Source organism: Salvia hispanica, chromosome 1 (assembly GCF_023119035.1).
Source record: "Salvia hispanica cultivar TCC Black 2014 chromosome 1, UniMelb_Shisp_WGS_1.0, whole genome shotgun sequence".
In the NCBI taxonomy this organism is placed as follows: Eukaryota; Viridiplantae; Streptophyta; class Magnoliopsida; order Lamiales; family Lamiaceae; genus Salvia; species Salvia hispanica.
In genome coordinates, this window is record NC_062965.1 from 7259010 (window position 1) to 7274827 (window position 15818).

At 36.4% G+C, this 15818-nt stretch overlaps 2 protein-coding genes across 3 annotated transcripts; both read left to right on the plus strand.

Annotated features, from left to right (window-relative positions):
- The first annotated feature begins 266 nt into the window (after positions 1-266).
- Positions 267-8049, plus strand: LOC125201790. 2 transcript variants are annotated; one of them, XM_048100042.1, is made up of 9 exons: positions 267-439; positions 638-2734; positions 3326-3458; positions 3583-3662; positions 4387-4622; positions 5198-5284; positions 5656-5755; positions 5965-6157; positions 6306-8049. In XM_048100042.1, the coding sequence occupies exons 2-9, from the start codon at positions 641-643 to the stop codon at positions 7661-7663; spliced, it is 4281 nt and encodes a 1426-aa protein (XP_047955999.1). In that variant the 5' UTR covers positions 267-439; positions 638-640; the 3' UTR covers positions 7664-8049. The 2 variants fall into 2 exon arrangements, with proteins under 2 accessions (XP_047955999.1, XP_047955998.1); XM_048100041.1 differs by having other exon boundaries at positions 267-2734.
- Positions 8050-8497: 448 nt separating this feature from the next.
- LOC125209628 (imidazoleglycerol-phosphate dehydratase 1, chloroplastic-like) lies at positions 8498-11209 on the plus strand. Its single transcript, XM_048109220.1, has 8 exons — positions 8498-8795; positions 8870-8994; positions 9144-9248; positions 9455-9547; positions 9908-9982; positions 10146-10208; positions 10632-10741; positions 10885-11209. The coding sequence occupies exons 1-8, from the start codon at positions 8573-8575 to the stop codon at positions 10910-10912; spliced, it is 822 nt and encodes a 273-aa protein (XP_047965177.1). The 5' UTR covers positions 8498-8572; the 3' UTR covers positions 10913-11209.
- Positions 11210-15818: the final 4609 nt, after the last annotated feature.

A 15818-nucleotide genomic window follows, 5' to 3' on the forward strand; every position in this document is an offset into this window, starting at 1 on the left:
AGCATATAGAAAGAAAAGTGTGTCAATGAAAAATGAGTTCCTAAAAAAATTTTTCTTGCAATAAGTTTTATTTTATGGGAGTATACTAAAAGGGAAATAGTTTCCATTTTTGGGGACGGAGTATTTAATACTCCATGTTCTTAATTATTGTAAACTAAGCTATTGAGTAGCACAATTTATACAACTAAAAAAAATCTAAAAGAAAACTATAAAATCTAATTTTGTTAACATTCATAGAGATCAATCTTTGCAGATGCAATAGGGGCTTCATTTCTCTCTCTCAAATCCTATATATATTTACACAAACACGAAAAGCAAATTGCAAATTGTCTCTCTCCGATTCTAATTTATAATTTCCTTTCGCTTTTGCTTTTGCCGGAAATTACACAACGTCGTTAAAATTAATCTCGCCGCCGACAGGCTCCGGATTTCCGGCGAGGTAAAGACAATTACATATTGCTTAATTATCAGTTATTCTCGAGCATGCTGCGTTCTTACTTTCGCTTTAGATCTGTCGAAGCTCGGGAACATAATTGAGTTCGATAAAAATTGTTACTTTGGCGATTTAGGGTGAGTTCTTGTCGAATTTAGCGCAATTTGGTTGGAATTTAAGGGGCTTGTTATGTATGTTGTGTAGTTGATGCATGTAATGGAAGGGAGAGTAGGATCGGGAGTGTTGAAGAAGAAGAGTTCGTCTGGATGTTTGATCATAAAAAAGGCGGGTGCGAGTAAGAATTCGGGGGGTGGATTGGGGGGTTTGGGTGACAGCAGTAGTAAGGGGGGAAAGAGGGATAGATTGGTTTCCAGTGGATCGGATTCGAGTTCGAGCTCTAGCAGTGATGATGATGAGTGTTTGGAGTTTATGAGAAGAAAAGTGAACGAGAAGAGATTGAAAGGCTCGACGGGCAATGCTGAGAAGAAGAGGAGTAGGTTGGATTTGTTTGAGTTTGATGAGTACGATGAATTTGATGGGAAGAAGATGAGGAATGAGTTTACGCAGGATAGATGGAGGAGGGTTGAGAGGAATGATGTTGGGAATGTGAAGGAATCTACTGGTACTTCGAATAGGAATCTTGTTGCGGATAAGAGGAAACACGGTTCGTATTTCAATGGTTCTAGTATTGGAAGGAGTAAGAATGCAGGGTGTAGTGGCACGGGGAGTAAAGGATTTGGTTCATCCGATGATGAAGCAAACATGCCAATTTCTTTGTTGAAGATGAAATATAAGGAGACCGCTGGTGAGTCGATCAGGCTTCAGGGGAAGAACGGGGTGCTGAAGGTTATGGTTAATAAGAAGAAAAAGATGGATTTTCCCTCTCAGCATAAGAATCGTGAACCTTTGGTGAAAGACTCAGTGGTGGGTTTACCAGTTAATCCAGATTCAAAAACAGCTAAAAGTCCAGGCTTGCTAGTTGGCAAGGAAAGAAGTGGTGGGAAGGAGAAAGAGGAGACAAAATTGGAAAAGATGAAACCTACTTCAGTTAAAAACAGGAAGGCTAGAGATTCAGGTGTTGATGTGACTGATATAGTGTTGGCAATGCCCACACCTAAAGCTTGTAGCTCAAAGAAAGCAGTGAAAAAGGAGTCAGAAAGGTCTCCAAGCACTGAAATTTCTCCTCCCGTTAAAGGCAAAGAAGGTAAAGAAGGAAACACGAAACGCGGTGGAAGTACTGAAAAGCAAATGTTGCGTGAGAAGATAAGAGGGATGCTGATTGATGCAGGGTGGAGTATAGATTATAGACCAAGACGAAATAGAGATTACTTAGATGCTGTGTACATCAACCCTAGTGGAACAGCCTACTGGTCGATTATAAAGGCTTATGATGCATTTAAAAAGCACTTGGAGGAAGACAACGATAAAGTAAAAGCAAAGGTTGGTTCCCCCTCACTTGCTCCTATCTCTGAAGATCTGATAAGTAAACTTACGAGACAAACCAAAAAGAAAATTGCTGAAGAAATTAAAAGAAAGAGACAGGAAGATAGCATGACTAAGAGTACTAAGAAGTCTGCTGTAAAAGAGGCTGAAGAGAGCTCAGACAGTGATCAGAGTGAGGAGCGGCTAAGTTCTTATATGAAACAGAACAAGAAGTTGCGGAAAAAGTTGTGTAAAGTTGATCAAGGTAGTGACAGTGATTCAAGTGACGATTCACTTGATAGGAGGCCAAAAAAGGTCAAATTTGAAAAAACTTCCACTTCTTCCAAGTCTATTCCCATACAGGGAAGAACAAGTAAAGTAATTGGGAGATGCACCCTCCTGGTACGTGGTTCTGACCAGGAGGGTAACTCAGAATTTGACGGATATGTTCCATATAAGGGAAAAAGGACAGTGTTGGCATGGCTTATTGATTGTGGGACGGCAAAGTTAAGTGAAAAGGTGCAGTATATGAACCGCAGAAGGACAAAGGTTATGTTAGAAGGTTGGATTACAAGAGAAGGAATCCACTGTGGTTGCTGCAGTAAAATCCTTACAGTCTCAAAGTTTGAGATACATGCTGGTAGCAAGCTGCGTCAGCCTTTCCAGAATATATTTTTGGAGTCTGGATCCTCCCTTTTGCAATGCCAAATTGATGCGTGGAACAGTCAAGAGGAGTCCTTGCGTCGGGATTTCGTCACTGTTAATGCCAATGTAGATGATCCAGATGATGATACATGTGGTATTTGTGGTGATGGAGGGGACTTGATCTGTTGTGATGGTTGCCCATCAACTTTTCATCAAATCTGTTTAGGAATACAGGTACTCATTAGATTTGTTTTGGGCTCATGGTACTCTCTAGTTTATAGTATAACATTCTCTTGGAACTTGAACATGTTAGTTATTTCATTTTCCTTTTATTTGTGAAATCATTTTTGCTTGTGCTTTCTGATATGTAATATACTTGTATAATTGTGTTATCGAGCACCGTCCATGGGTGGTCTACAAGCGTGGGAGTCGGGCGGTTGCGGGTTATCATTAGCTGCTGCAGATTATTATCTTTAGTTGTTTATTCTTTATTTTGAGGAGTAGTATGTTAGTAGCACTTTACGAATGAGTCCGTTCAGGAGTAGGAGTCTTTAGCAGTCTTTATATATATAGTTTCTCGATGATTGAGAGGGCATGCTTGCAATTTGTGTCTGTGAACAGGTTTTATGTCTGCCTCACTGAGGATTTCTATTTTTTTATTTCTTTTATTCGATTGTTTTCCATCCTCTCGGCTTTACTCTATCAAATTGATGGTTTGCAGTCTCCTCGTGAAGTATCATTATTTCCTAATCCTTGTTTACAATCATTAAGTCTTAGATTTGTTTTTCTTTACAGTTCAGGTTCTTATTACCCTTTTAATTTCAGATGCTTCCTTCAGGTGATTGGCACTGTCCAAACTGTATATGCAAGTATTGCGGGCTAGCCAATGAAAATACAGCTGAAGAAATTGATATCAGTGATGGTGAACTTAATAGATGCAACTTCTGTGACAAAAAATGTAATTGTGTTTCTCTTAGGCTGCAGCTCTCATTCAAGCACCCCCCCCCCCTGCCTTACAATCCTTTTCGGCGTTTTAGCCAATAATCTGTGCTTAAGTTTCCTTTATATATTACTTTGTGCAGATCACAACTCATGCAGTGAGAGGGCACACCCCCAACCAAATTCTTGCATTACATCTTTTTGTGGGCTGAAGTGCCAAGAGGTATTTAATAAATGTTTCTTTTCAGAATCAATAGTTAGAATCATGACACGGCGGTGTCTTATATTACTGTTTCTGCATAAGGGTTTGAAATGCCACAGGTTGAAACAAAAATCTAACACTTAGTACTAATAGTTTACATCTGGAAGATGCAGTCTCATCATTAGCCTGAAAAATGAAGATACTGTACTTTGATTTGATTTAACGATGTCATTCATTTCATTGTTATTACTTATTATGAATATGGTGGAATAGAATCACCAAACTGCAGTTCCTTGCTTAATAAAACTATTCATTTAACCTTGACTATGTGTATTGGATAGAAATTTTAATCAGATTCCGATAACATCAACTTTATCTATTAAAGCTTCATTGTATATTCTATCCTTGTTCTACTAAGTGGACGTGTTTGGGAAAACGGATCTTTGCTGAAATCAGCAACAACTTCTCTATCTTCTTTCTTAGTTATGTAACTACACAAGTTGAAAGGAAAACTGATATTCATTGAACAGCACATGAGATTCTTCACCATGATTATTTCATATTTTCATGAAATTTTGCAGGCAGTATACTACACTGTATTCAATATATTGTTTTGATGTTTGAATGTTTCATATATAATGTCGTATGCAGTAAAGATCAGTTTCCTCGTATGTTCTTTGTTATCCTTGTGGAATAGGAGTAAATTATAAGCTTCCTCATGTCTTTCCTTTTTTTGGTTTTGTAGATATATGATCACTTACAGAAAATTCTTGGAACCAAGCATGAATTGGAAGCTGGAATATCATGGTCCATTATTCAACGATCAGATGTCTCAGATGCATCGCAGCGTGGATTTCCTTCAAGGGTTGAGTGCAACTCTAAGTTAGCTGTTGCATTATCTGTTATGGATGAGTGCTTTTTGCCTATCATTGACAGGAGAAGTGGGATAAATATAATCCATAATGTGGTCTATAATTGCGGGTAAGAAATTTGCAACTGTGCTAATTCCGATATACACAACAATTTTCTTCATCATCTCGTACTGTCACACCTGGATCTTATTGGTTCTAACTAGTGCTTGCAAAAGTTTGTTTGGGTATTTATAACCTTGCACAGATTGCAACCATAGGGGAGCACATAAATTTATTAGTCAACTGCTACATGTGGATAGTGTTGTGACTGTCGTCTGATTAAGTGTTTTTTGGTAACTTAGTAGATTTAGGATTGTATTTCTTTCATAGTTCAGCCAACTTTTGTTTATTTTTGTATCAAATTAGAGCTTAAACTGAGCAAGCAAAACAACATGCAATTACTATGATCTTTATATGTTTAACTTAAGCATTTACAGTTGTGCTTTAAAATCACTACTTTATTTTATAAAAGTCTAGTTCTTTCATCCCCATCTCCAAATAGTTCATTCGCTTTCCTGTCATCCCTATTCTTTCACATTTTTTCCCATTTTCTCTCCCCACCTCCACCTAAAAAAATATTCAATATATCCAATTCTTTACCCTGGGGAACAGCATATTGACGATTATATGACTCTTATCCTGCAGATCAAATTTCAATCGGCTGAATTATCGTGGCTTTTATACAGCAATAATGGAACGCGGTGATGAAATATTAGCCGCAGCGTCAATCAGGTATTGAAACAGCACTTCTGATATGGACCGTGGGTCCGTGTTTATATAAATAATATTGTCTCCTTGAAGACGCAAAATATGTTTGTGGACAGCTTTCTTTGATCCTCCTGATAATGCGAATTGTACGACCAATCGATTTCCAGAGCATAGCATGTAGTTGAGCAAGTAATGTGTTTGGGTTAAAGTGAATGGCTTGGTTTTCTCCTCTCTCTAAACAAGCATTCAGACAACATTGCGCCACCACCATCTATTATAGGGCTTTTATTATGTAATCAAAATCTTATTTTCAACTTTAGGTTTATATGCAAAACAATTCATTGCTACTGAGATCTATATTGGCCCATAAATTGAATTTTTCATGTCCCTGTTAGGCTCCATGGAGATCGTCTTGCTGAGATGCCATTTATTGGGACTCGCGAGATCTATAGGCGTCAAGGAATGTGCCGGCGACTTTTGTCTTCAATTGAAACTGTAAGAATCATACTCACTTTTGAAGTCTGTTATGCTCATACCATCAAATAATGCTTCTCTCCGGTGTTAATGTGAATGAATGCTGCCAAAAATCACTTGAAGAAACTTCAATTTCATTGGGCACGAGCTATTCCGCACCTCCTATATTTTTGCTTTCAGGGATTCTGTAATTGTTGCTGAAATACTTGCATCAATTCTTGTCATTCTAGGAACTTGGTTCTCTCAATGTCAAGCAATTGATTATTCCTGCCATTTCGGAGCGCATGAACACATGGACTGATGTATTTGGTTTCCACGAACTTGAGGGTGCCCTTAAGAAAGAAATCAAGTCCATGAATATGTTGGTATTTCCAGGAACGGATATGCTGCAGAAACAGTTGGCTAAGAAAGAAAAATTCGATGGTAACAGTTTTCTATATTTTCTTAGGCTTATCCTTCCCTTCTATCTGCAGCTAGCAATAATTGAATGATTTTGTTTTATTAACTCCGATACACTTTTTTCTTCTATGTTGTCCGAGCTGTGTTTTAACTATATTTTTCATGTAAGTAGGCGCCATGGTATCTGAACCAACTATGAACCAGCCTCCATTGCTTTCTTTGGTTGAGAAATCTGAGGCTAGTTTGTCCGAGGATCAGAATACACGGGTGAGCAGTGACTCTGGGGGGTGCCCGACGTCCAAGAGCTGTGATGAAGTTGATGCTCTGGATTCCGAGTCTCCCATACCATCTATTCCTTCGGACTCTGTTAGTGAAAAAAAGCAGAAAGAGTCCTCTGATAATTTGAAGTGTTCTTCCATCCCTGCTGGAGATGGTAACCACTCCGACGAGGGGCACAGATCATTAGAACCTCCTTCAGATGGTGATTCTTTCCCACCACCGGTGGAGGCTGTAGAAGAAGATGCATGCAAAATTGAAGATTCTACAACTCCAACTTGCTCGGAGAAGGCTTCTGAAGATGCCACCCTGTCGAAAACTGCAAGTAATGGTTGTGCCGGATCCTTGCCTGCCTCTGTTTCTGATATTTCTGTGGAGGTTAACAATGGAGCTTCAAATGGTGATGACGAAGAAAGTGTTGTGCCATCGATTGCCCATTTGGATGTTGAAGCGTTTGATGCAAAAACTGATGGTGTAGATCCAGGTGTCGTCCAGGACACCCCTGATCACGCTGAAAGTGATAAACCCGATAGAGATGCAAGAAATGATGGTGTCAGTCCAGATGTCATTCAGGACACCCCTGACCGCGCTGAAAGTGATGCAAACACCGATGGTGTCAATCCAGGTGCCACCCTGGATGCTCCTGATAGCAATGAAAGTGATGAACTGGACACAGATGCAAAAGCTGATGGTGTCGTTGAGGACACCTCTGATGATGCACAACCTGATAGAGATGCGAAGAATGATGGTGTCAGTCCAGATGTCGTTCAGGACACCCCTGACCGGGTTGAAAGTGATGCAAAAACCAATGGTGTTGATCCACCTGTGGCCCAGGATGCTCATGATCGCGATGAAAGTGATAAACCTGAGACAGATGCAAAAGCTGATGGTGTTGTCCAGGACACCCCTGATCGTGCTGAAAGTGATCAGCCTGACGGAGATGCAAAAACTGATGGTGTCCCAGGTCCCGTCCAGGACGCTCCTGATCATGCTGAAAGTAATAAACCCACCGGAGATGCAAAGTCCGATCCAGGTGTCATCGAGGACACTCCTGATCGAGATGAAAAAACAGATTGTGTCGATCCAGGCATTGTCGAGGACACACCTGATCGAGATGAAAAAACAGATTGTGTCGATCCAGGCATTGTCGAGGACACTCCTGATCGGGATGAAAAAACGGATTGTGTCGATGTAGGTATTGTCGAGGACACTCCTGATTGCGCTGAAACTGATGAACACAGCTCAGAGAGCTAGATATCGGCTAAAGGATATTGCAGCAACGGAGAACCATGTCCGGTGGTTGTGCCGTTGGAGCCACTTCCGGAATAATAGACGGTTTCAGATGAGATATGAAGATGACGATTGGAGCATGAGCTTCGATTTCAGAGAGTTTTGCAACAATTTTTATCATGCCGCGGAATAATTAGATGATAATAGGGACTGAATATTGTGGCCTTAACTAATTTTGTGATAATTTTAGTAGTATTAGTAGGTACTCCTACAAGTGTAGTGTGTGCATATGTGTAGATGATTTTTGGGGGGAACTCATTTTTAAAGCAGCAACACCTGATTTTCTCATACCCCTTAGTTGTCCATTATAAATACAAACTTGATGAGTTATTTTGTGTTTATTTGAGTTATACTATGCTCATATTCAAGTCCAAATTATCATTTAATTTTCCCTTTCCATTTGAAATTAAAATGGCGAGGTTTATAATTATATAAGAAGGGATGTATTCAAATCCTTTTCATATCTTTTGTCATTTTTCCTCTTAATTCTAGTCCCACGATTTTGTCATCTGACGGTTAGATTAATGCCACGTGTCATTTAATAATGCACATTTTCATTCTAATAATGCACAGCGGCTAATAATGCAAACATTATAGACTAATAATGCACATTTTCATTCTAATAATGCACAACGTCTAATAATGCAACATTATAGACTAATAATGCATTGATCATAACCATTCAAATTCAAATTCAAGGATTAAGGGCTGAGATTAAGAAGAAAATAGGTTGCAAAGGTAAGAGGTAATAAACTACTATGAATGCGACTTTATATTTTTAAAAACGTTATACCTAAATCTATATCCGTGCAACCGTGCTCCACCAGTTGCCGACGCTCTCCGCCGTCGATTCCGGTTAAGTTTCCTCCGCCTATGGAGCTCTCAATCCCTCACCGTTCCCTCACCCATTCCAATCTCTCTCACTCGCACCCTCGTACCTCTCCAGCTCACTCCTTCCAGCGCGTTCTCCTCCCCGCACACCTTCTGCAGCGCAAGGTACACATCCTCTCCACTCACCTCCCATCGTCTTCAATGGATCCCGCGGTCACTCGCGCGTCCGAAACTAACGGCTCGCCGGCGGTTGCTTCAGCGCAAGGTTTATTTTTAGTTTTTATGACTATTTTTATTTGTGATGGCGCCGCCGCCTCTGATAATTGGTGGGAACTGCAGGGGGAAGAATTGGAGAGGTTAAGAGGGTTACGAAGGAGACTAATGTGAGTGTCAAGATTAATCTGGATGGTGACGCCGTTGCTGAAAATAATACGGGCATTCCCTTTCTCGATCACATGCTAGATGTAAGTTTATGGAGTAATAATTATGTTCATAACTAAAAGAAATTATATTTTTGGGGCAATTTGAAGCATTTTGGTACTTTTATGCAACTGTGATTATGGAATTGTTGTTTGGTTTGGATGTTGAGGGTTGATTTTTATATTTGTGTCAGCAACTTGCTTCACATGGATTATTCGATGTTCACGTGAAGGCTGTTGGGGATGTTCATATCGATGATCATCACACAAACGAAGATGTTGCCCTTGCAATTGGGACAGTAAGATTCCAAAAAACAGTTTCCAGTGTTTTAGTTGCATCATAGTTGACCTTACAACTTACAAGAGATTCTTAGACTGCGTTCTTTTGTTTCGGGTGTTGTGTATGATGTTTGCTCAAACTTTTACAATCCTCTCAGTGTTTGCCTTATCATTCCAAGTGGTTAGTTCGGAAAATCAACATTGCTCACGCTGATTTTTCATGCAGGCTATGCTGCAGGCTCTCGGTGATAGGAAAGGAATCAACCGTTTTGGGGACTTCTCGGCTCCTCTTGATGAAGCTCTTGTACATGTTTCACTGGTATGATACTGTAATGCTTCCAACTCCGAAAGCACAAACAACGGAAGTACTATAAATAGGGAGGGGTTATTCTACAAACAACACATAGACAATAAACTAGGAATCATTTCCAGCCCTTAGATCATGAAGATCTACGGTATGGTCCTGGGTTCGATCCCAAATGAGGCAAAATTTTCAACAATGAACATAGTTGTGACTTGTACATCTATGTTGTACTGTGGTAATTGAGCACATAATTTAAGGGTTAAAATGTATAAGCAGTGTTTCGTTATTTACCAAGTCTAACAATTCTGTTTCCGTCTCAGTTGGATTATGGTATTATAGGCATTCTACAATTTTCATTTCAGAATAGTTTTGTAGGATCTATCTGGAAGGCCACATTTGGGTTATGATCTGCACATACCGACAGAAAGAGTAGGAACTTATGACACACAGGTATTCTTTGCTCTGTATGTACTTGAATTCCCCTAGCATTCCATCACTCTGTTATGCAATCTGATATTGCCTTAAACCGTTGCTTTGCACAAAATAATATGTTCTCAATGGCTTTGATTTTTTACCTGTATATTCACCTGATTCGAACATTTTTCTTTTATAGCTGGTGGAGCACTTCTTTCAGTCCTTGGTTAATACTTCCGGAATGACACTACACATACGACAGGTAAACAATTCGTCCTAAGTTTTTGACTTTTGTCTAGATTACAGTGAGGTACTGGGTCTAGGGATTTTAATTGCCAAATTTATGTTTCACGGCATTCTTGCCAGAAAACTAAATGCAATTACAGTAGCTCCTTAGGTTTAGTGGATTAACACAGCACACCTCTAGTTTGCTTATATCATTATTGCTTTCATTTCAGCCACAAACTGTAGGTATTCTCACAAAAAATTATTCCCTAACCTTCAAGATTAGAGTAGGTTTTATCATAAACACGTCTTTGTAAGTTTGTATGAATAACTTCTTTAGACACCCCTCAGTATGTAAGAATCAGACATGAAGTAACAAACTTATTTAACCTTAGTTAAGGTGTGTCAGATCACTTCTATGATTTCAGAATAGTGAATTTTGTTTTTTTGGTTTTATTAGCTTGCTGGGAAAAATTCTCACCACATCATAGAGGCAACTTTCAAGGCCTTCGCAAGGGCTCTCCGCCAAGCAACAGAGTATGATCCTCGCCGTCGTGGAAGTATTCCAAGGTCTGTTTTTAAACCCCAAAATTCAAACAAAAGTTGTGTTCACCAAAATTTTATGAACCAGATACTTTAGTTCTGTTAGGTTCTTAATTATGCAACAGTTTGTGGGCCGGCCAATCTCAACTCTTCATTTTATCTGTTTGTAGCTCGAAAGGCGTTCTCTCACGCTCGTGAATACTTCATCGACCGTGCCAAAAGCTTAATGAAGGTTTAGGCACTCCTTTTTTTCCAGAAAGGAAACTGCTTTAAGGTTTTTGTGTCTGCATCTGTATCTCTCATCTTTTGCAGCCTTTTCTCAAGCATTGTTGTAATATAAAATCAATCCTTCAGCAAAATGATTTAGCCCTAGTGTTTTGATTGATACCTATATGTGGCCAGTTTCAAATGTTGGCCACTTATTGTATTGTAGCAACTGATTGGGCCTAGAATTTGTTGAATAAATAAGAAAGTAATCATTTGGATTTTATCAAATTGGAGTGAGGTGTTGGTAGATTTCAATTCAAGTTTAAATTTTAGAATCAAATCAAGTTACAAAGAAAAGTCAAATTCAAACCAATTAAATTCACGTCTTTCTTAGCTGGATTGAATTTGGCAGATTTAGACGTGATACTACGAACCAGTCAGTTTGGGTTTGTTGTAATCATAAATGCCTGAAAATATAAGTAGATAATCATGATTAATGATAAAAAAACACAAATAATACTATTGAACTCACCTAACCGAATTTATGGAAAAATTTTGAATTTAGGGTGATTTGTTTAGAATGCAAAAAAAAATTCCCTATTAGAGATCTTTTTTTCTGTACTCATTACAAATTCGAATTTTTCCGAATTATGCCTAGTGAGCTCTATTCAGCGATACAGGATGCCCCCGCATAAGTCCCCCCCCGCAGTGTCATTCAATAACTTATTTTCCACAAATTTTACCCTGCTTTAGTGTAAAAGACACATCTAATTTGGACTTAAAAAAAACAACTGGTTCAGTCTATATTGCTCAAAAGCAAATTAATCTGTGTTAAACAAAATGCTAAGTAGTTCATTTCAATTCACTTTTTTCTTCATATAGTAAGTTTTGCTTCTTGTTTTTGTAATTTAGTTTGGGTTATTTACCAGATAAACAAATATAGTGTTTTTTGTATTTTCTCCAATTTAAGTAGTACATAGAGAATAATTGGAAAAAAAAAACAAATATTGATTACAGTTCATATTTACGTGCATTTGAACTGCTAAGAATACTAAAGTAGATTGAATGACAAAGACTTGCACTTGCAAAGAATTTTGTATTTTTGTGTTTATTGTGACATTGATTTTGTTTGTGGAAGGGCTATTTCTAAGAAATGGACATAAAGGTAGAGCAAGAGGAAGGGTGGAGAGCATAGAATAATATGGCTACAAACAAAATAGTTTCAAAAGTTGGATATTTTAAGATTTGGGGTAGAATCAAATTTATGCAAATAGTTTATTATCTTCCAAAACAATAATGACAATGTGACTCATCTTAAGATAAGGTTTGTCATTAGTTTTCTTGCATAATTGTACTTATATTATCTTAGATTTTGTTTAAATTGGTTGATTAGGTTGGGTGGTTTCACAGTGTGGGAGGTTGAGTAATTTAAGGGGATCCAAACCCATAATTTAATGTTGGTATCAAATTTAGTAGTATTAATATTTTTCTCTTTAGCCTAAAGTAAGTAGTAATCAAATTAGCCTTATTAATGCATATAATTTATGTTTAAATTAGATTTGTTTCATAAAGATTGCTTTTATTTTGCAAATTGAGGCCTCCACTCTAAGGTCATTATCATTGTATCCACCAAGAGTGGTGAATTGTAAAAGTTGAGAAAGAGAGCACGTGCAACTGCACAGCTTGTCCAAATTCCAGTAACCCCTTAAATTGAAATGGCATCCAATGATGGATTATGTAATGTATACTATGCTTATATGTACAATTATAAATTTATGATAGATGCAATGCTAGTATATTAACAAAATATAAGAAACAAAGACAAAATTCTAGTTTGGACCAAATATATATTCATTAATTAATATTTATAATTTGATACTCCATCCGTCCCACTTTAGGAGTCCCGGTTTATCATTTTTGGGTGTCCCTCTTTAGGAATCCCGATTAGAATATTCCATAAATGGTATTAGGCCTCACATTCCACTAACTTTTTTTCACTTACATTTTATTATATAAAACTAATATAAAAAAAGTATGACTCACATTTCACTATTTTTTTTCATCAACTTTTTTTTAAAATCCCTGCTGAGCTCAAATGACACTCCTAGAGTGGGACGGAGGGAGTAAATGTGATGATTTTTAAAATTGGATCTCGACTTGTCCCATTACATTTTACGTACCCATGCATGAAATATTGAATGTATTGTCCAAACACATGCTTTCTACGCTATTATCATTTTAGGATATTTACTAGTATTAAATATTTCATTTCACTTCTAATATATTCAATAAATGAATAACCTATTTTATACCGTATAATTTTCACTTATATTTTAATAAGTTTATCCGCCAATTTTATTTACATTTTCAAAATCCAAATTAAAGTGTTATGTTATTTCATGAATGGGGAGTGTAGGATATTTTGCCCACACTTTCAAAAAAAAAATTTAAACTTATATCCATAATAATTATAGTTTCGATAATATGACAATATTATATTGAATTTTTTTTTAAATTATTTGATTTCCCTGTTGAGACACAAGTCAGATTTGCAGGTGCGCATGCTCTTCCAAAATAAGTTTCGTCGTTGGATTAGTAGTGCAAGGACACCAAAAATTATTGCATCAAACACTTAATTTTTGTTGTGGATTTAGAAAGTGAAAAATACTCCATATTCTAGATATTTATAAAGTATGTTGAGTTTTAATTTGGGTATGCTACGAATTGAATATCTCAAGTTATGAAAAGTGATAAATTATCATCACCACTTAGTTTTGTTGTGGATTTGGAAAGTGAAAATTACTCCATATTGTAGGTTTTAAAAGGTATGTTGAGTGTTGGTTTGGATAGAGTACCAAATGCATATCTCAACTCATGAAAAGTAAGAAAAGTGGAGTACCTATTTATCTATCTAATGGATATTTTTTTTACTATGTTAAGTTTGAAACAAACTTTTATACTATTTCAATATTATCTTATTTAATCGAAATAACTAATGGAGTAATATTCTTATGTGTATACACTAATATCAAGTTTGTAAAACTATTAGTACTATTCAATTCAGGAAATAGTTACGAACATATTTTTGTGATTTGTGTTTTGAGCTTGGATTTAAATATGATTACCATCATTAGGAGCTTTTTTCACTTTTATTGCAGTTAATTTTCTCACCGGATGATACCATTGTTAGGAGATTTTCATTTTTTTTATTGAGCCACACATTCAAAGGTTGAAACTGATTCATTTCTATTAGAGATAAAATCGTAAATAATTTTAACAACTTGAGGAATGTCCAGCCAATAGTAGCACACATAAAATAATTCCAGTGCTAACAACTTTTTTATTTCGTTTATCCGTATCTTATAAAGAAACCCTTGATAGTGTTATTTAACCTAATAACATTAGTTTATAAAATACTTTGCGCGGTATATATTTTAATGATACAGTGTTATTGATAAAACTCTCGGAACTATATGAAGTAGTATATCATTTACAACTAAAAGAGTTCTTTTTTTTTTTTTTTATCTATATTAATTATTTATTCTTTTGATTAAATATATTATTATGAAGAATATTAAATTTGAACAATAGAAATCCAAAATTACATGTAGTATTGATTAGATGCTGTCTTTACTTTATATGGCTACACTGCAGCCATGTGGTGGTCAGTGAATGAGTGGGTCACCACACTATCGCCACGCCCTATTTACCTTTGCAGCCTTTCATTGCTTTTATTCTTCAATTTTTAAGAAATCCTTTTATATCAATAATACTCATCGGAAGTTGTCTAGTTTTATCATTTTGATCTGTTTTTGAAATATTGTCTATATTGTTTTTTTTCATTTTTATAAATGGATTCAACTTTCCACTAGCTCATTATATATATTCAAATTTTATTATTACTTCCGTCTCATAATAAGAATTCACTTTTGCCATTTAAGTCCGTCTCACAATAAGAGTGCATTTTCACTTTTACTCCCTCCGTCCCAAATAAATTGAGTTGTATTTCTTTTTGGGACGTCCCAACAAAGTCGGGTCATTTTCCTTCTTAACAAAAAAACAAAACATCCAATCAGTCTTACTTTATTTCATCATCTACTTTACTCTCTCTTTATCTCTCCTACAATTTAGTGGAACCGCCAGTTTTGGACCAATTGTGATCTGAGTTGAAATGTTTAGAATGCAAAAATTCAAAATATAATATCTAGGACCAAAATTATAAAATAGTCATATGTTCAAGACCAATTTTGATTTTTACTCTACTTTATATACGAATCACTATGCGTAGCCAATGAATCATAACTTAAATGGCAAATATCACAACTTTCTTTTTAGAAAAAGGTATTCAACTCAATTTCATCTAATTATATATACAAATATATTTTCCACATTACATCTCTTGTGCCATTCCCTCAAAAGGTATTATGAATTTATGAATCTATGATCATGCTTGTATTATGATCGACTGATCGTGCTTGTTATTCGATGTAGTTGGAGCACGTTATTTTTATTTAATAAATACATTATCATTATGTTATAGGTGCGAGACCAATCATTAACTATTTTCAAATTAATATACTCATACATTAATATGATACCTATTCTAGACGTACATCTCAAGTTATATTTATGGAGTATATAATAAATGCACATGCAAATTCACGATCAATTGGAGACCGGTCCAGTATGTACCTACTCTATCCATATCTATATTATCATTTAATAATTATTTATGCCAACTTTATATGTTGATTAATTATATGTAGTGAGTTATGAATCCAGACTAATTGATGATTTGTTAGAGGATCCACGATAGAGTGACATAGTCATGGTTTCGCCTAAGATACAGTCATAAAAATTCTTCCACAGTCACAAAAACTTGTCCAGTCTAATAATG

Bases quoted from the DNA above. Each gene is read 5' to 3' on its own strand.
- LOC125201790 (XM_048100041.1), top strand. From the start codon at position 641: ATGCATGTAATGGAAGGGAGAGTAGGATCGGGAGTGTTGAAGAAGAAG. The intron at 3,459-3,582 runs GTAATTGTGTTT...TACTTTGTGCAG, and splicing joins CAACTTCTGTGACAAAAAAT to ATCACAACTCATGCAGTGAG. The intron at 3,663-4,386 runs GTATTTAATAAA...TTGGTTTTGTAG, and splicing joins GTGGGCTGAAGTGCCAAGAG to ATATATGATCACTTACAGAA.
- LOC125209628 (XM_048109220.1), top strand. From the start codon at position 8,573: ATGGAGCTCTCAATCCCTCACCGTTCCCTCACCCATTCCAATCTCTCT. The intron at 9,548-9,907 runs GTATGATACTGT...ATAGTTTTGTAG, and splicing joins CTCTTGTACATGTTTCACTG to GATCTATCTGGAAGGCCACA. The intron at 10,209-10,631 runs GTAAACAATTCG...TGGTTTTATTAG, and splicing joins TGACACTACACATACGACAG to CTTGCTGGGAAAAATTCTCA.